Here is a 21,327-nt window from a genome sequence, read left to right as displayed (position 1 = left end):
TTAAAAAAGCTGAAAGTTACTGACCTAATATACAACACAGGAGAAAATGTATAATGCATATGGTTGACTACGTGATATAGAACAACAATAAATAAATAGTAGACTATTTCACAACCGGATAATGGTACGAGGTCCGAGAGTAGAGGATGCCAAGGATAGAGCTAGGTTGAAACAGATGATTCTATCTATCTATCTATCTATCTATCTATCTATCTATCTATCTATCTATCTATCTATCAGTTTGTTATGTATTAGTAATGATTTCAGAGACAGGAGGAAAAACATGTTTACGTCTTTGCAGAGAGAATGTTCAGTGTCAGTAGAGAAACCATTTTAATACATAAAAAACAAACCTAGCATCCACTTTGTACTAGATGGAAGAAAAACATTGCTTTTACAAAGCACATATTAGCCATCAGGGTTACAGGAATCACCAGTCTACTGGATTCATGTAAACCCTATTAGAAAAATCAGTTCTAGAAAAAAGCACTGTTAGAATTCTATAATAGGACTGTCTATTTAACGATTGGCTGCAGGAACACAGCAGATAATTGCAAGTCCCTTAATGAAATGAATCAGTTTCGGTAAAGAGTAAAAACACAGCATTGCGGAGCTCTGTGTTTTGTTGAGAAAGCACACACATTCCTTATAACAGTAGGTGCCCCTTTTCACTTTGTTACAGTGGATGAATGGGGAATGGTAGGTATACTATCCTCAATTTGTAAAGCTATAAAAAGCATTTATTTCTCACATATACATTACAACACAGTGAAATCCCAACTTTGGAAGTTGGAGTTGCAGTAAGTGGTTAAGGGCCTTGCTCAAGGGCCCAACAGCGGCAGCTTGGCAGTGCTGAGGCTTGAACCCTGATCCTCCAATCCACAACTTAAAGCCTTAACCACCAGATATGTATTGTTGCGTATTTAGAATAAATTAGTCTAAACTTCAATATAAAAAATGTAAAATAAACTCTAACCTATAAATAATATAACATTTTTGTTGGATGAAAGTTCAAGAAAAAACTAAACACTTTAGGGTTTAAAAAAATAATCACAATGCTACAGTTAGAATATTAAGCCTTATATTTGAATACTAAGATTATAAACATAAATATATTTGTACTGAGAAATTTTCTGCAGAATTATACACACTTCTGTAATGTTTCTGATGTGACAATATGAAAAGAAAAGAATGACACTGTTGAATCTGCTGTTTTTAAAAACTCATTTCCTGCCACTGTTCACTGTCAGGACTCAGTGCCCCAAAAGGCCATGCTGTATATGAAAACAAATTATGCTTGTAGGAAGAACAGAATATTTCTCTTTGAATTTTTCATTACAAGGGTGGTAAGTGAACAGTCACTTTGCGAAGGTGCCTTGTTGGAAGCAAGAAAACTGGGCAATTGACTTTGACAAAGGTCAAATTGCAGTGCCTGGATGACTTGGTGAGAACATCTCCAAAACTGTGGGTCTTGGATGGACAACCAATGGCAACAACTGGCACCAAGGTCATGGGTACCCAAGGGTCACTGATGCTGAGTGGAGGCAGTATGCTGCCCTGGGCAATGTTCTACTGGGAAACTTTGGGTATTTATGTGGATGGTAGTGGACACGTTCCGGAGGATATTGTGCCTTACTACACTTTTTTTTTGCTGAAGAAAAAATTGATTTTAAGAAAGAATTGTGTATCATCTATCTTGCTTATGCTAAACCTCAGCACCTTACTTTGTGTGTATGTGTGCATTTTGGATCCTTGACTGGAATCCCACATTCCTGCAACAAACGTTTCCTTTGACTTGACTGCTTGAATAGAATAGGAAGCTAGATCAGGCACTAAAATTACTACTACTAACATTGTATGTGTATTTGCTCTGTTGACCAGATTAAAGGTTACTATTTACTTTTAAAGATTACTTTTTATCTGATTGAAATTAGTGCAAGTTTTTCATTGTGGCTTAGTGATTTGTGTATTGACAGTTTGGAGAGTTCTCCCCTGCTTTCCTTTCTCAGTACAAAGAGGTTTGGCAATTATGAATTGTCCATAGTGTGTGTAATTGTGTGTGGTATAACTGTCCAGGGTGTCTCCTCCTTGTACCTAAGCCCTGTGTGAAATATATCAGGTTCCCTGTAACCCTGTAGAGGGAACCTGCACTACAGAAAATGAATGGATGGATGGATGGGTAGATGGATTGTTTAACCCGACCTCTGTGTTTAGCTAACATATAATTAGCTAGGTTAGCACGTTCGCCTCACACCTCCAGGGTTGGGGGTTCAATTCCCGCCTCCGCCTTGTGTGTGTGGAGTTTGCATGTTCTCCCCGTGCCTCGGGGGTTTCCTCCGGGTGCTCCGGTTTCCTCCCCGGTCCAAAGACATGCATGGTAGGTTGATTGGCATCTCTGGAAAATTGTCCGTAGTGTGTGATTGCGTGAGTGAATGAGAGTGTGTGTGTGCCCTGCGATGGGTTGGCACTCCGTCCAGGGTGTATCCTGCCTTGATGCCCGATGACGCCTGAGATAGTTCGGATAAGCAGTAGAAAATGAATGAATGAATGAATAATTTTATTTGAAGCATGATGATGTATGATGGTACACAGCAGTGTATATTGCAGTGTAGCATTTAGGATGTTACTTAAAATGGGGACAGTGGTTGCCCGAGTGGTTGCCCGAGTGGTTGCCCGAGTGGTTGCCCAAGTGGTTGATCGAGTGGTTGCCCAAGTGGTTTCCCAAGTGGTTTCCCAAGTGGTTAAGGCTCTGGCTTGTTGATCAGAAGGTCAGGGTTCAAGCCCCAGCACTGCCAAGCTGTAGCTGTTGGGCAATTGGGCAAGGCCAACCCTCCCTGCTCCAGAGATGGTGTATCATAGCTGCCCCTGTGCTCTGATCCCAACCTCCTCAGTTAGAATATGCAAAGTAAAGTGTTTCTCTATGCTGTAATGTATATGTGGTGATAATAAAGGCTTCTATGACCCAATTTCATTCATTCATGGCTGATATTCCTGAATATTAATACAAATTTAGCCACTTTTTTTGCATTAGCATTCTGTTTTAATATTCAGACTGTAAGAGGAAATAGAACTGGTCTCTGAATGTAACTTATTCATAAATCTTTTTGCAGAGCATGAATTATTTTCTTCAGTCAAATTTAAAGCAAAGCAAAGAGATGACCTGATTTAACTGTAACTAGTTAAAAGAATGGAAGTTGTGCTTGTTCATTTGTAGTGGAAAAAACAAAACAAAACGAATATTCTCACAACTCTGGAGCAAGCGAAAAAAAAAATCTCTACGCAAACTTTTGCACAAATTTAAACATTTTAGGCTGAGAATCCTGTCTGTCTATTTGTATATTCTGTACTATAGTATCTAAAATAATTATTTAGTGGTTGATTTGTGCAGTGTGTTTCTACTCTTGAAATAAAACATGATATATACAAATATTTTTGCTTCTTCATGCTGTTGCATCTGTAATGAAGTGTGTGAACTAAAATGTGGTGTGGTGTTTATGTATTGATGTGTTGTGCCTTGTGTGTGTGTGTGTGTGCATATGTGTGTTTGTGTGTGTTTGTGAATGTGCTGTGGTGCTTGTGTGTGGTGTGGTGTTTGTGTGTATGTGTTTGTGTGTTTGTGAATGTGGTGTGGTCTTTGTGTACGCATGTATGTGTGTGCAAATGTGGTGTTGTGTTTGTGTGTGTTGTGCCTTGTGTGTGTGCGCATGTGAGTGTGTGTCTGTGTGTGTGTGAATATGGTGTGGTCTTTGTGTGTGCATGTGTGTATGTGTGGTGTTCGTGTGTGTTGTTCCTTGTGTGTGAGTGCGTGTGAGCGTGTGTGGTGTTTCTCTGTGTTTGTGAATGTGGTGTTTCTGTGTGTGTGTGTGTGTGTGTGTGTGTGTGTGAATGGGAATGTGGTGTGGTGTTTCTGTGTGTGTGTATGTCCACGTGTGTGTGCGAGTGTGTGTGTGTATGTGTGTGTTTGTGACTTTTTTAGTGTTGTAACAATATAACATAGGGTTCGTGTTGTTTAATAAAACACACATTGTAGTAAAGCTGGTATACGCTGTAGCTAAACGTATTCCCCAACACCACATCTTTACTAGAAAATTCAGTCACAACAACACAAACTTTGACATGTTGTAAACCGCGTCTATTGTACAAATTCAGTCAACCACAAAAAACAGTAAACTGAGCATTGCTTTTGTTAACATACTACAAACAATCTTGATCATTTTCCATCATACAGTATGCATATGACACATGAGATTCTTCAGACATAGCTTACTGCCGTTTAAGGAAAAAAACATATAGAAAGTTTCAAGCATTCACTCCAGCTTGCATGTTCATAATTTTGTACATATTCAGACACATTAAATGTGTATATGAAGAGAACTGACATAAATGTACATATATACTGTATATAAGTTTATGTAATTTAATGGTTATATGAATTTCCTGTAATGGATATTTGTAATGTGTTACAGTTTTTTTCAGTCGCTAACAAGCGTTTGTCCAAACAGTTGTCACATTTTCAAAACTCTAAACACAATTAGCACAGCATCAGTCTTTTGTGGCCATACCATTCACACATTTCATGTCGTTTTCACACAATATGCAATCAGTGAACACATTTCCACAATGCTTACATTTTCTTAACAGACAAGTTATACCTCCCAACAAAATTATGGATTGTTTTTGTAGTATTCAAGAATGTTAACACACAACATCCCACAATAGCAAAAACAATATTCCAAACCTTCGATACAGTATAAAAACCTCTGCTTCTGCAATGATATCAGTTCAAAAACAATATATCTCAGCTGATAATAAACAAACAATTGAATAATTGACACACAGCTGATTTATGTTGGGTGAATTGGGGCAACCACAGCTGATTCCAGTCTGGCTTAGACTCAGTGGCAGGGGTTATTTTTTCTATTACTATGAAATGAGGACTTTGAGGAGTGATGTTTTTGGAAACAGAAACAGAAAAAGACAAACACTGTAATGTCTGGACGTGGAAGAGGAAGAGCAAGGGGCCTAGGGAGAAGACCAGCTCCAGTGAGAGATGCAGGGCCAGGGAGAGGTGCAGTGAGAGGTGCAGTGAGAGGTGCAGTAAGAGATGCAGTGAGAGGTGCAGTGAGAGGTGCAGTAGGAGGTGCAGGTGCAGTGAGAGGTGCAGGAGCAGGAAGAGGAGCAGGCCCAAGGAGAGGGCAAGGTAGAGGTGTAAGAATGCATGGTGGTGGCATTCCAAGGGCTGCAAGAACAGTAGTCAGTGATGAAATTCGTGCCACTCTCATTGACTATGGAATCAACCACACTAAGAGAGGCTGGTGAAAGAGTGCAACCCAATTTGAGGCGGTCAACGCTTGCCTCCATTATTCGCATCTTTCAACAAACCAACAGGTAAGTATTGCATTTTACATGGATTGTTTTTATTCTCACTTGACATGTCAATAAGGTCATACAGTAATGCATATTTTGATTTTTTTCCCCTCTAAAGAATGCAACGTCTTCCACCCTCTGGGGGAAGAGGAAAGCTCCTCAATAATGATCAAGAGCTTGCCATTGTAGAAATGGTTGTTGCAAATAATGCAATAAAACTGCATGAAATTAAAACTAGAATTGTGGAGGACCATGAGATATTTGGCAATATAGAAAGCATCAGCCTCACAACCATTACACGGACATTGTCCAAACACAGAGTGTGGATGAAGCAGCTCTACACTGTTCCCTTTGAGAGGAACAGTGAGAGAGTCAAGGAGCTTCAATTCAATGTCCAGTTCTATAAGCTTTGCACTTTGCAAGTAGGTAACCTACACAGTAATAGGTTACAGTACAGTATGGTATACAGTAATGACATGATATACATAAACTTTGTTTCAGAGAGTTATGGAATTGAAGGCCAACCAGGCCCCTCATGAATTCATTTACATAGATGAGGCAGGATTCAATCTATCCAAAATGCGTCGATGTGGACAAAATATAATTGGAAAAAGGGCCACAGTTGATGTGCCAGGACAGAGAGGGGCAAACATTACCATGTGTGCAGCAATGGCAAATGCAGGATTACTCCTTCACAGATGTCAGGTTGGACCCTATAATACCGAGCGCCTCCTTGCCTTTCTCAATGATCTCCACCAGCGCCTGGTACCAGATCAGGATCAGGAGGGTGAAAACATGAGGACCTTTGTAATTACCTGGGACAATGTTGCTTTCCATCATTCGCAAGCAATAACAGCATGGTTTGAAGTCCACCCAAGACTGGTAAGTCTCTTCCTTCCACTCTATTCACCTTTCCTCAACCCCATAGTGGAGATCTTTTCTGCATGGCGGTGGAAGGTTTATGACCATCAGCCACATGACCATGTCCCTCCTTGAAGCCATGGATGCTGGCTGCAGGGACATCACAGTTCAAGATTGCCAAGGGTGGATCCGACATACCAAGCGGTTTTATCCCAGGTGCATCGCCTTGGATGATATCAGATGTGATGTTGACGAAAACATGTGGCCTAACCCTGAAGATCACAGGGATTAGATAAATTAATTTTGTGCTATTTTTAGTTCCCCCCTTCTTATCTGGGCTTTTTGCTGTTTTGTTTTTTGTTTTTCAGAATGCTCTTATATATGATATTTTGTTCACTGTAAGCAATACTGTAAAACTTTTTCTGTTCTATTTTGTATATTGTCTATTATATATATCTGTTCTACTATATCTATATTGTGTTTCTACTGTACCTTCTTTAGTAAACAGTAAAGAAAAAAATAACTGATTTGCTTTTTACTGGAATGCGTTTGAATGTGAACATTACTGTACATGTGGACATACAGTTCCCAACTAAGAAATTTTGTGTAAAAGGTGGATTGCATGTTACCTGAAACATAAAAGTCTATGCAGTTTTTCTAATGTCAACAATAGCCAGTATTTTGAAACCTGGTGTACTTTGATTGACTGCATATACCTTGTGAAGTGAAAACAAGTGTTATTCTTTGACAGATTAATTTCATTTTGAGTCAGATTTCCAGTGTTTCGGTAAAGTTAGTGTGTGCAGAGAAAGATGTGTTCTGTTTTGAAATGGAGAGTTAGTATATATTTAACAAAATGTGTTTTTGAGAGGAAAATGATCAATTTGGCCAATTGTGTTTTGTAGGTGTAAGTCTGTGTTAAGAGTTTAGAAAAATTATCTTAAGTATAGGTAAGCGCTTGCTAACGATTGAAAAAAACTGTAATAATTAATGAATGCATCATAAATTGTGATAATATGCAGGAATTCTTTAAAGAATTTGTTTTACAATTTATTCAGCAAGAAGAAATGATCTTGTTTGAAATCATTTTGAAGTATAAGTGACGACATTTTAAACAAGTTCAATTGTAGAGCTTTTAAAAATGTGTTAGCTTGTTACTGTAGCTAAGCTAGCTGAGCTAGCACTCAGCACTATTTGTAATCCAATTTCAGCATTTTTTTTTAGCTGAATACATTTCTAAGTACTAAGTACAGTGCTTGCTACACTTGCTTAATAAGAATCCTTAGTACAAAGTTGGAATGTTTTGATAACATTTAATTTAGATTGATTTAGACTGACATGGATTTAGCCATGTACATAATATGGACAGATTTATTTACAGAAATGTGAAAGGAGAAAGTCTCTCTATAGCCAGAAAGAAACTTCAAGACACAACACAGGAAGTGACTGTCCACATTTGGGTCAATACTAGTTTAAGAGGAAGAGCCGCTGGGAGAACTTTGTGGAAAAATAGCTTTGGAACACTGGGAATTGAAAAAAAAAACTACAGAGAACAAATGTTTACTGCTCACCAAACTGAGTTTTTTCTAGGCAGCTGAATGTAAATGAATGGAATTGAGCCACTGATGTTTTAATCAAGATAAAATACCCTATATCACAGCTCTGATTGTTCCGAAATATTTATGGATAAAGGAATTATATTAATACACCTGGTCTAATATGCTATAGCTTCTATGGTAGACATTAATATGTTCATTTAGCAATTTTGGAATGAGTCTCCTGTGTCAGTGCTTAATAAAAATATGTGTGCGTGTTTTCTTTTTCTTTCTTTTTTCTTTCTTTTTGTCATAGTAACTAAGAGAAATAAAGAGAAGCTAGCATGTGTAATATTATAATGTCATTGACAACAGGAACTAGCTTGTTTTGTAGATATTCCATGATAGTAAACATAGCTATAACGGATAAACAGTACAGCATCACTCTATAATCGCTGTGGTATAAAAAGAATTAGAAAATAATCTTAATCTTAGACTGCAGTTATAACTTGTGCAAGCAAATCAACAACCTTGAAACGGATGTGTGCCTCAGCTATTCATATTTTTGCTTAATTATATACGTGAGTAAACTGTACTTGAGCATTATGTATGGATACATGAGCACCTTCTCTTTATCACTATGGGTTATAGCTGGTAGAGACTCCACAACAAGAATACTAATGCCTTGTCAAGCTTCTGCATCTCGGCAACTCATGCCATAAAGCACATGAACCATTGTTTATAGAATGAGTGGCTGGTTGCTTTTTGCATTTTTGTGCATTCCAGCTTTGCCCGGTCTCTCCCTTCCTTGGCGTATGCGAGTGATAGTACGGTCCATGCATGGCAAAATTAAGATTGCTTTTAAAACCAAAACCACACAGGGAACAACCAGAGCCAACATATAGCTTGAGGGCATCCACCATTTGTAGCCTGAGGGTTGCAGGAACTTATCCCATCCATACAGGAAGGCGTGAGCAGTGCACAGCAGCACCGTCAAATAGCCTAGTTTAGACTGAAAAGGTAAGAGAGTGCAAAAGCAAAGGTCAGCATGAGTAGACTTATTTACAGCTGTTATTTTGGTGGTTTATCTCTATGGACAAGACTCTGTGCCACAGCAGAATACAAGCATACGGTTTTGTTTAATCATGTTTTGAGCGTTTTACATAAAAGAAACCAACCACGATGCACAACTAAAGTTATGCGTTTCAGTGTGGTATGTTTTTTGCATATCACTACTTGTATTCATGTATCGTATTGTATTTCCATTTTTTTATTTTATTTTATTGTCACTGGTGTGATTCACGTTGGCACAGAGTCTATTTCAAACATTATAATACAGCACATTTGTCTAAAGACAAAGACATCAAAAACAACAATAATATATACTTGATCTAAACGAATTAAAAGCAAAAGATAAAAATAAGGGTTAATGCTATTTTCAAAGACAGTCAGGGTTAAGGTTCAATTTTAAACTCTTCTCAACTACCAGTTCTTTCTGACATCAGATCCACACGCCTGCTCTGACTCTAAACAGTGTAACGTCTTTTTGCTTCTTTTAAATTAGTTCGTAGCAGAATTTGCATTAGAACAATTATTATACAGACACGATACTTGGTTAGATTATCATGTAACTAATGATAGCTGGTTGACTTGTTGCCAACACTACTCACTATCATATCTATCATATATCACTATTCGTGCTGTATTTCAGTCCAAAACCTTCGTTAAATGTTTGATGTTGCTGTAGTAGAAATGTTTATCATGCTTTTACAGAGAAAACAAAAGTCTTGCTTGGAGATGTTTAATTTTCCTACTTTAAACATGAAATGACATCATTACAACTTGAAAATGACTTTTTACAAGGCATCAGAAATGCTGTGCAAACTACAATCACATGAATAAACAGCTACTGAAAGAGTTTCACTAAGTATTATTTCTTGTGTATATATAATAAAGAATTCTTAATACACAAATTCTACAATGTTCTGGATTTCTTACCTGTATAAACCTGAATTCTCTCCAGTTGAGAGAGTTGCTGACAGATGGGAGTGATGTGATTCCCAGTAAAACAAACAAGGCAAATCCCAATATTCCCATGGACAAGTAGGAGTCGGAGCGCCAGGCCCACTTATCGATGAACTCGTATGTTTTATTCTCTTTAATCTAAAACACAGGCATATAGCAAGTTAACCGGAGTATTTTAAAGAGATGTTTTTAAAGAAACAGGTAGTAAATATCACACTTTTGGATTTATTTGATTCTCTATCACTAGATTGTGGCATGGAGAATGAAATGACCCCATTAGCATGTAGCATCGATGTAATTTAATCAAATGCCTCAGCTGTTAGCAGAAAGCAGATGCAGCATTTGTTACCTTTAATATATTTATATATAGTAATCACTAACTATTTTATTTTTTCATTTTTCTGATAAACTAAATTAATCAAAATCTTTTTTTTTAATTTTACAATTCTTTTTCCTTTTTTTTTGCCATTTTGCTCTTTAATAGTAAAATATTTTTTGTTGATGTTTTATGCAAATTCATTTACACACAATATCCAGTTAACTATCATCAATCCAGGACTTAAAGGATATTCCAATGATTTACTTACATTTTTCCTGTAATTAATAAATAATGCATACACAGTGTTCATTTGAGGGAAGTGAACATCAGTCAATATTACGATATTACTGAAAAAAAAATGAAAAAAAATAATATGTACAAGACACGCCCCTTTCTGCTCATTGGCTACACGTTTGTTTTGATTTTTGTTTAGTTGTCAGCACGACTCAGTTTTCTTAAGCATTTCTCAAAAATCGGAGACTCTACCTTTAATTGGTACACAAATGGCAACCTGATCTTAAGAGTGATGATCTTTGAGAAGTCTTTTAACAATAAGAACTGAATCTTTACATTGTTTATATTTACAGCAATAATTTGGTGAAGAACTTTTTAAATAAGTGTGGAATATAAAATAACCTGCTGAGTGAGATCACATTGTTATCTTCATGTCTTCATCTACATGAATATATTTGTGCGTGTAATTTCATACATTTTCTATAATTTTTACTCATAATACTTACCAGTGATATATAAGTGTTGGCCCTTTTATAGAAAACGAAGTATCTGATAGGGATCACCAATGTGTACAGCACGTGCAGAAAAGCAAAAGCCAGTGCCAGCAAACCCAGCTGCTTCCTGCACAACATCCAGCGATCCAGCCAGTCAGGAAAACGGCGATATTTAGTGCCATTGTAGAGCTGCACGAAAGCAGCAATAATACCAGGTAGATAGCACAGTGCCAGCATCACCAACGAGACCGAAGGAAACACCTTATTAGCCAGTGAGATCAAGATGCGAAAGGAATTGTCTTTGTTGTCAACAACCCGTGCATAGACAACATCCCGAATGACAACATAAAGGTAGAAGGCACAAAGGAGTCCAGCACTGATACGTAAAGGAAGCCTCCAAAGTGGGAAGAGTTGAAGTGGGAGATCCTCCAGTTCAGACGCCACTCTAAGGGAGCCTCGGTCCACGGCAGTAAGACCCAAACTGTGGGATATGTCCACTACTGTCTGCTTGGCATCCACATGATTTCCACAAATCAATACCTGAAAAGATATTTATGTTTTTCTCATTTATTATATTCCAATAATTACAAACTTAAAAAGATACTGGGGTCAAAGTGCAGACATTTTCAGAACTATTTCAGAACCAATTGAAGGCACTTAGTCTTAAATACTAATTTAGATACAGATAAATAGGTGTGCTGATGCTGGGGTTGATACTAAACAATGTGAAAAGTAATCAATAATGAAGAAAGCTGTGAGATGGGAATGTTGCAAATCACAGTTTTTTTTGAAAGGAATTCATATTATATTATTATTATCATTACCTAGAAATGCAACCATGGAAAAAAACAACAACAACTTTAAAACGTGGTGTTTATACATTCAACATAAATGGACTAAAATCAAAATTCAAGAATTCAGCTGATAAAGAAGAGTTTTTAATAAATGTACTGTATAAATTTGGTACACCATGACAACAACCGTTACTAAATATACTGAGGTATTACATTTAATTTTTAAAGGCCCTAATTATTGTTTAGCAATTTTTTCTTAGATGTTATTAGTACTATTAGTACTATTGCTATTAGTGTTTCAGTAAAAAAAAAATAAATGATTAGTAAATGTCCCAAAATGTCCCATTTTGTATGGAAGGCCTGATCTTCCTGGTTTTTTTTTTGTGCTCTGTCATGATTCTATTTCTTTTTTTAAAAAAAAAAAAAATACATATTATCTTGTTATTTTTGGCTTGGTAATGCATTATTTGGCCAATTAATTTATTATTTCAAAATATTATCTGATTTTTGACTCCACTATTTTAAATCTGGTTATTTTAACTTCATAAATTGTCTTTCCAGGTCATTATTTTGAGTTAGTATCTCATTATTTAGACATATCTCATTTTATCTCATATTGAGTAAGTAACTCTTTATTTTGACATCTTAAGTTATTTTGTTTAACTAATGATTAAGCCAAAATTAAAATAATAAGATGTTGAAATAATGAATGAAATAAAAATAACCAATAAATCACAAAAATGAGATAATGTCTTGAAGTAATCAATTAATAATTTTAAGAATAATGAGAGACTTTGCCAAAAAAGCCAGATTAACTACTTTTTAAAATAATAATATATTAGCTCAATATAATCACAGACAAAACCAAGTGACAGCTAATAAATCTTCAGAGGAACTGTCATGTTCTTTGAAATCCTTTCTTATATTAAAGCTTATTTTTGTTCCTCAAACTGTTGGACCACATACTTAAAAGAATTAACACACTTTCAAGATATACAAAAGTGTTAAGTATTTATTTGATTTACTTTCTCACTAAATCCTCCTGATCATATTTGCCTTTTCTCTTCTATTTTTTATTAAAAAAAAAAAAACTCAAAGCTGGGTTTTGGGTATCTCCTCATCTTCCATTCATCACAGGGACATGCTCACACTGATAACACACTGTGGTCACTGACTCACAGAGCGAAGCCTTGATTGCTTGCCTGGATTCAGACTCTGAGAACCTGATCCTGCAAAATCCTCAGGTGACAGATTTTTGCTTTTACACTGGCCTTGATTTTGCAGATAATAAGCAATAACTATAGTGGCAAACACTGAGAGCAGAGAGTTTCATCCCATTGTTATGTTACTGCTTTGATTCAGTTCTTACTTTGTGTTGATGAAATGGATGTTGAAGCATGAAAAAAGGCAAAAAAAATCTATCTATCTATCTATCTATCTATCTATCTATCTATCTATCTATCTATCTATCTATCTATCTATCTATCTATCTATCTCCATATATATATATGCACACACACAGTATATATAGTATACATACGCAAATACAGTATACACTTACTATACACTGTGTATTCACACAGCCAAAGCAAATATTGTACTGGAAATAAGTAATAAATTTTGCTACAGCAGAACGAACATTTTTTCTCTGTTATCTGAAATGAAATAACATGAAGAGCATAAATATTGAACTTTCCAGTGAATCCCAAAATTTTCTTTGTAAATGACTGCAGTACTTATGTACCTGTATACAGGTGTAAGGCTATAAAAGTATAGCATCTCAGTCACAGTTGACTGGCTGTGCTGTCCAGCTGTATAATCCAGCAGTCATCTTCGCATGTTTTTATAACATTCAGTGGTAACCATGGTAGGCAAATGTGAACTAACAAGAGAGAATTGGCAAGCTATTGGTTACATTGACAAATGAAAGGATTTCCTGAAGAAAAATTGTCCAGAAACTCAAAATACCAATGAGTACTGTAGTATGCACCATTAAGAGTCATGCAGAAACAGGGAAGAATTCTCATTGGAAAAGAACCGAAAGACCTCGATCAACAACAAAATCAGAGGGGAAGGTTATAAGAGTCTTCAGCCTAGGTAGCGGAAAGCTAAGTGCACCAGAAATCACAGCACAGCTTAATGCAACTAAAGCTATGCAAGTGTCAAACTAAAGCTAAAGCTAGTGTCATCTTTGAGTGCAGAGGAGACTTCGGGAAGTTTGATGGGGCGTATAGCTATCAAGAAACCCCTGCTGAGAGGTATAGACTGTATGTATATATATATATGTACTGTGCAAAAGTTTTAGACAATCAAAAAATGCTGTAAATAAAGAATGCTTTCAAAAATGGAAGTGTTAAACATTTATTTTCATAAATGAACAAAATGCAGTGAATGAACAAAAGAGAAATCTAAATCAAATCAATATTTGGTGTGACCGCCCCTTGCCTTCAATTCTTCTAGGTACACTCGCACACAGTTTTTGAAGGAACTCGGCTGGTAGGTTGTTCCAAATATCTTGGAGAACTAACTACAGATCTTCTGTGGACGTCGGCTTTCTCACATCCTTCTGTCTCTTCATGTAATCCCAGACACACTCGATGATGTTGAGATCAGGGCTCCGTGGGGGTCGTGCCATCATTTCATGCTTGTTTGAAGGCAAAAGGTAGTAACACCAAATATTGATTTGATTTCGATTTTTCTTTTGTTTGCTCACTTTGCATTTTGTAAATTGACAGAAATAAACACTCATTATTCATATTTCTGAAAGCATTCTTTTCTTTACAGCATTTTTTCACACCTGCCTAAAACTTTTGCACAGTACTATATACAGTATATATATAGTATAGGTTATATATAAAGAGGTTATAGTATATATAGACTGTACATACTGTATATACAGAGGTACCGTAACACATCCATAAGCAAACCATTCTGTTTGGGTTCATATTTAAGGTCTGCAAATTTGGATAAGTTATTGCACAAGTCTGTTTTTGTAGCTCATTGGATACTTTGCACTTTGCTCTATGAATGGTTGAGATATTAATTGCAGATTCAGTCTTTTTTATATGCTCTGGCTTTTGCATACTAGGATTATTAAAGTGCATTTAAGCATCAGTAAATGCATAAGGCAACACTTTAAATTTAGCATCCCTTTTAAATCATTAGAAAAGTAGTAAACAATTTTCAATACCACTTCAGCTTTGATTTAGCGCAATGGTGTGTGCAGACATAAATATGATCATCAAGCAGCAAACAAATCCACCACACAAATTTAATACTGTGGAGCTGCTGAGGTCATTTTGATGGTTATTTTGTATAAGAAGTGGCCATGAATTAATAGCTTAATACCACAAGGCCATTATGTTTCTTGTTTTCTATCTCATTGCCAGGAAATACTTAACTCATGGCAGCTGTTGTACTTTTAATATGAGCGAGACAGAGAAATCGATTAAATTTGACCATTGTGACCACAGCATCTTAAGCATAGAGAAGATTGATAATAGTACACTTTGCTTTAATCTTGGAATGATGCATACTGAAGCCACTAGCACATGTCACCGTAAGCGAATTCTCTTAGTGAATAGACTTTTTCAACCCTTCCAGACAAATAATTAATTAAAAGCCTCATATTAATTATGACATTCATACAACATATTAAGTGGCTGGATCAAGTTCCATAATTCATGGTCATGACATATTTCATTTGTAATTTTATAATGCTAGCTTTGGTGTCTCAACAAAGGCAATTCTTCTTTCTTGTGACAGTCGTATGCTGTATTCAATTAGCAAGGATCATGCGGTTTAACTCTTTTTATCAGTACTCTGGCGTTCTCAACTTATGGGACATTTTTGACTAGTATAAAAAATTAATTGTAGACCATTGCAAGTCTGACAAAAAAGTAATCAGGATACGGTTGGCTTTCAGATTCTGTTGAACCTTACACAGAATTTTAGTAGTTGAAAATTAGAATGGGACTTTAGAATTAGACTTTCGAATTAGAAATTAGACTTTAGAATGGGAAGATTATGTTAAGATTAAAGTTCTGGGTTTGATATCACCATTTACTTTGAGGATATACACATTTTTGTGAAGGAAAACTTTTTGTTTCTATAAATATGTTGCCCTTTAGTAGGTTAAGTGAAAACGGGTTATGGGGCAGTGGTGGCTCAAGTGGTTAAGGCTCTGGGTTGTTGATTATGCACTGCCAAGCTGCCAGTGTTGGGCCCTTGAGCAAGGCCCTTAACCCTCCCTGCTCCATAGCTGTGTCATAGATGCCCAGCGCTCCAACCCCAACCTCCTCAGTTGTGATATGCGAAGAAAAGAATGTATATGTGGCGATAATAAAGGCTTCCACCAATGTGGACTGTGACATGACTAATAAATTTAATGCTGAACTTGGGAACACCAAAACATGCACAAATTTCCATGTTTTGGTCTCTGGTAAAAAATCTAAATTCCTTTTTGAATTCATGTTGATGTTTTTACTATTCTGTTTTTCTGAATTGTGTTCACAAATATCTGCTACAATAGTGTAGTGTCCACAGACAGAGAAGTTCACTCTGTACACATTGAACCGAAAGCTTATGGGTGGTTAGTAAAATATAAACAAGCTATCAGTAACATACCAACTACAAATTAGTGAGCTTTGAGGCGATGACATAGGAAGATTCAGGGACTTTGTCAAATGATTATTTTATTAGCAGATGATTGCTGCTAAAGTAATTTGTAATATTATTTAAAAAACAGAACAGAACAGAGTGATCCACATGAGTATGGTGGTAGAAAAGCAATATTGTACAGGTTATGAATACATACCTTTGTGTATAAATAGTACTGAAACTCTTGCTTGATTTTACCTGTCTGCTGGCATCCAGCCCCCCTGACTGCAGTGCCCAGGCTGAGATGGTGTTGAAGGCTTTGACTACATGTGCCCCAGGTACCAGAACGCTCAGATACTCAGCATTAGATTCTGTGTACTGATGCTTCTTCAGATTATTACTGACATCCACCAAGACCTTTCCTTCAAGAGCTGGTCTCAGGCTGGCCAGGAAGTCATAGTTCTCTCGATGAATAGCCAGAAATATCACGCTTGCTCTCTGAGACGCCTCCTCATGTGGCATTACCTTTGCCTTCTTGGGCAGCAGAGCAGAATTTTTGGGGTCTCGGGATCCGTAGACAACTTCATACCCTGCTTGAAGCAAGCGAAGTCCCAAAGATCGTCCGAAGTCCCCTGTGCCAAAGATACACACTGTCCCTTGTTTGCTGTTTAGTGCTGTCAGGGTCATGGTGTCTGGCTTCATCTCTACTCGTAAACACATGGAGGAGATTAGAGTGGTTGTATGGTGAACCAAATTACAAGAGCATCTACTTCAACTTCAAAACCAAGAACGAAAAAACAACAACAACCAGACATCGAGCATAATAAAAAAAAAAGAAAACACATCAACAAAATTGAAAGGGCTCAATGCTGATGAGTGTGTGTCAGACTGAAAGGCCACTTGAGATCTGAAGGATGTTTACAGTAAGAGGGAAAAAAAATGCTAGAGGAAATGAACCTAGATAAATGTACTGATGCTTTCATTCCTGCTCAAACAAAGCTCTTAACCTTCATCTGCTCATCTCAATTGTAAGTCACTGCATTAAAATTATCTGCCAAATAAACAATTATAAATGTTCAATAAGCAAATGTAAATGTCCAATCAACACGTATATGATGTTTGATAAGGATTTAACCTTTGTGTTTTTAATTAACGTGGTCATGCACTATTGTACTTGATGTCCTGTTAAAGACAATGTATTTGCCATGTGTTCAAACCGTCCTGGTTGAGAATTCCTTACTTACTTGCTGCGTAATAACTTCCAGGTGCTCAGTGGTAAATGATATGCTCCAAGACCGTCCTTTACGATTTCCCAAACTCTTTAAATCTTCAGCTTACGGAACAGTGATTAATGGTAATTATCAACTCACGATGTTGTCTTCCTGCTGCAGAACCTTAAAGCGATAGGTATTTGTAATAATCTTCTTCACTTATTTCCTAAAAAACATTAGTGTTCTGTCTCATGCTCCAGTGATCTACTACTGATCGAAAAATCAAGAAATTGTGGAAATGACTGATGATTTTTTCCTGTTCATATGTGAGTGGGAAGGTGTGTATAGCTGTGTCCTTGTGTGTGCGGTTGTGGGTATTTGTTTTTCTTTTTGGGACCGCCCACAGTTTTTGAGAGGGTGGGATTAGGTGTTGTGACATGTGGCTACCAGGAAATTCCAGGAAAAGAGAGCAGTTCTGTGTGTGTATGTGTGTGTCTGTGTGCGTGTAAGAGTGTGTGTGCGTGTGTGTAAGAGTGTGTGTGTGATTGTGTGTGTAAGGCTGTGTGTGTGTGTTGTGTGTAAGAGTGTGTGTTTGTAAGGCTGTGTGTGTGTTGTGTGTTTGTGTGTGTAAGAGTGTGTGTGTGTATGTGTTGTGTGTGTGTAAGAGAGTGTGTGTGTGATTGTGTGTGTAAGAGTGTGTGTGTGTTGTGTGTGTAAGAGTGTGTGTGTGAGAGAGAGAGTGTGTGTAGTGTGTAAGAGAGTGTGTGTGTAGTGTGTGTGTGTAAGAGTGTGTGTGTGTAGTGTGTAAGAGAGTGTGTGTGTGTGTGTGTGTGTGTGTGTGTGTGAGTGTGTGTGTAGTGTGTGTGTGTATAAGAGTGTGTGTGTGTGTGTGTGTGTGTGAGAGAGAGTGTGTGTGTAGTGTGTAAGAGAGTGTGTGTGTAAGGCTGTGTGTGTGTTTTCACTGAGATAGGATCATAGTGCAACATTTTCTTTGCTCTGTTCCTTCATTTGTTTTTATTTTTTTAAGCCAAGCCTGTACTGGAAGTCACATTTTGCAACCCTGGAATATCTGCAGCGCTGCAGCCTGCCAAATATTACAACATTCCGGAAAAGTACCATTTTTTTGTTTTATAACATTGTGTACTTTAGCACACAGGATCATTTCGCAACTTTATGAAGCATTAACGTCAATCTCTTTTGATTTTAGGACAGTACAGCTGTACTATTACAATACCTGATCTAACAGCTGTATAATGAACAATATACAACACAATATAGTGTATAAACAACATTTTTGTAAAAGAAATGAAAAGATGAAATACGAAAGGGACAAAATATACTTTCTTACAATTATATTCATTCTATTCTATTCTATTTATTTGTATAGAGCTTTTAACAATTCACATGATCCCAAAGCAGCTTTACAAAAGTATAGAAACAGAATAAAATAAGTTACTATTTATTTTTATTTAACATTTATCCCTAATGAGCAAGCCAGAGGTGACGGTGTCAAGGGAAAAACTCCCTGAGATGACATGAGGAAGAAACCTTGAGAGGAACCAGACTCAGACCTGATCCTCATTTCTGTCAGGACCACTTAGTCAAATGAGAATTAATTAGATGATATGCATATACTTAGTGTTGGCAGTATGGTTCTGTTCTGGGCAGGAATCCACGTGCCCGTCCGTGCGCATACATGGGCCGTGCGGGGAGAGCAGGAACTAGAAAATAGAATAAACCCCCTGTATAACAGAACCATTAATCATGCATAGATTTCTATTTATTTATTTATTTATTTATTTATTTATTTTTTGGCAAATGAAAAAAAAAATGAATAAATGGATAAATAAATAATTAAATAATTAGAGAGAGAGGGAGAGAGAGAGAGAAAAATATGTGGAGATTTATGACGCAAACTGGTACGATGAACACGGGTCCCGGCATGGTGGAGTTGGGGTTGGAGGAGGGAGTTTAAGTTGCAGCAGCGGCGACGCGCTAGAAAGCGGCTCTATGAATGGGAATTTAAATGGTCAGGTAATATGGATGTCGTAACCGGATTGGTGCGCGTCGTGGACAGCTGATTAACAGCTGATGCACGCTTGACGACGTGTCCTGCCAGAACTGACGCGATGCTTGATTTTGGTGACATTGGACAGTAAATAATGTCAATGTAAACAATGTTCTTTCTACAACAGTTTGTATTTGAGTGGAAATGGGTAGACCTGAGAGCTCCTGAGGAAGATTTACCACTCACGTCTACCCAAAGGTACAAACACACCCCCTAAACACAAGTATTCATTCACAATCTTTGGGTAAAGTTGTGTGTAAATGTTTTAATCAGCAAATCCGAAGAAAATTTATGTTTATGTTCGATTTTTTAAACTTATTTTCTTCATATTCCATATATGTGTATGGCGATAAATGGCGATCACCTATAACTTAATTATGCATGCACAGCACAGCTGATTTGCACTTGGGAAAAAAGCCAGGTTTACAGAAAGAAAAGAGCAAAATGGCTCCTAATGAAAAAAAATTCTTTTGACACACGTTTATGAGAATAAAAAAATGTAATTATCAGAATACCCAGCAGAGCCACAATGACTGAAAGGTCAAAATTTAATGACAAATTATGAAGGTGGATTCTCTGTTGTCTATACGGTACAATATAAATGAGACTGAAAGAAAAATGTTTAATACAAAAAGGCAGGAAAAGTATTATTACAGATTGATAGAGTTTCTACTCAGACCTTGAGAAAACTTTAAAAAACTGATCAAATGCCATTGCAATTAGAACGTACGTATGAGGCATCTATATGCTGATGCTCCAAAGCTTCTGGCTCCACAATTGCACTTAACTGTGTAATGTACATTTATAGAAAATTAATCATTTATTTTCACCATGGTGTCATCCAGATGACGATCGGTCCCTTTTGAGTCATGGTTTTGAGGAGTTTTTTCCTATCACTGTCACCCCTGGCTTGCTCATTAGGGATAAATATGAATGTAAATTTAAATTTTTAACTCTTTGTTTATAATGCCCACACTGTTGAATGCACTATACAGATAAAGAACAACTGAATTGAATGGAACCTTCATCAAAAAATGATCATACTGGACACCTAAGGGCATCATGTACTAATTCATTCATTCATTCACTCATTTTCTACCGCTTATCCGAACTACCTCGGGTCACGGGGAGCCTCGCCTCAGGCATCGTCGGGCATCAAGGCAGGATACACCCTGGACGGAGTGCCAACCCATCGCAGGGCACCAGGGCACACACACGCTCTCATTCACTCATGCACTCACACACTACGGACAATTTTCCAGAGATGCCAATCAACCTACCATGCATGTCTTTGGACCAGGGGAAGAAACCGGAGTACCCGGAGGAAACCCCCGAGGCACGGGGAGAACATGCAAACTCCACACACACAAGGTGGAGACGGGAATCGAACCCCCAACCCTGGAGGTGTGAGGCGAACGTGCTAACCACTAAGCCACCGTGCCCATATTCATTTCAATTAAATTAAATTTGATTTGTATAGAGCTTTTAACAATGGATAAAGATTAATATGATTCAAAAGTTCAAGATTAATATTAGATTTATATTTGTGTTTGTATTCATCACCAATGAACAAGGTGACTGAGGTGAATGTTGTGAGGAAAAAACTCCCTAAGATGGAAGAGGAAGAAACCTTGAGAGGAACCAGATCCAAAAGTGAACCTCATCCTCATTTGGGTGACACTGGAGGGTGTGATTATAAATATAAAGTCCAACAATTATGTATTGATGATGAAGTTGTCCTTAAAGACCACATGTAGTTGGCATTTTCTATTATAATGTTTGAATACTTCATGAAGCGGAATCCAACTGAAGCTGGTACA

The 21,327-nt window shown here is 37.1% G+C and overlaps 1 protein-coding gene across 1 annotated transcript; it reads right to left on the bottom strand.

Annotated features, from left to right (window-relative positions):
- Window positions 1-7,041: 7,041 nt before the first annotated feature.
- Window positions 7,042-17,803, bottom strand: steap4 (STEAP family member 4). Its single transcript, XM_060861175.1, has 5 exons — window positions 17,473-17,803; window positions 16,487-16,932; window positions 10,848-11,375; window positions 9,762-9,926; window positions 7,042-8,775 (listed from the first exon to the last, which is right to left on the bottom strand). Exons 2-5 carry the CDS (start codon window positions 16,928-16,930, stop codon window positions 8,503-8,505), a joined length of 1,410 nt encoding a protein of 469 aa, XP_060717158.1. The 5' UTR covers window positions 16,931-16,932; window positions 17,473-17,803; the 3' UTR covers window positions 7,042-8,502.
- Between the last annotated feature and the right edge of the window lie 3,524 nt (window positions 17,804-21,327).

The sequence above is a fragment of the Tachysurus vachellii genome, chromosome 25 (assembly GCF_030014155.1).
Source record: "Tachysurus vachellii isolate PV-2020 chromosome 25, HZAU_Pvac_v1, whole genome shotgun sequence".
In the NCBI taxonomy this organism is placed as follows: domain Eukaryota; kingdom Metazoa; phylum Chordata; class Actinopteri; order Siluriformes; family Bagridae; genus Tachysurus; species Tachysurus vachellii.
Note: the sequence above shows the minus strand (reverse complement) of the source record. Positions and strands in the feature narration are given on the sequence as shown.

What these genes read in the sequence shown, in the direction of transcription:
- steap4 (XM_060861175.1), bottom strand. Translation starts at nt 16,930, where the DNA reads ATGAAGCCAGACACCATGACCCTGACAGCACTAAACAGCAAACAAGGG. An exon ending in GGCTGGATGCCAGCAGACAG is followed by an intron (nt 11,376 to 16,486) that starts GTAAAATCAAGC and finishes ATATCTTTTCAG; the next exon opens with GTATTGATTTGTGGAAATCA. An exon ending in GAGAATTCAGGTTTATACAG is followed by an intron (nt 8,776 to 9,761) that starts GTAAGAAATCCA and finishes TTACCTTTTCAG; the next exon opens with TCTAAACTAGGCTATTTGAC.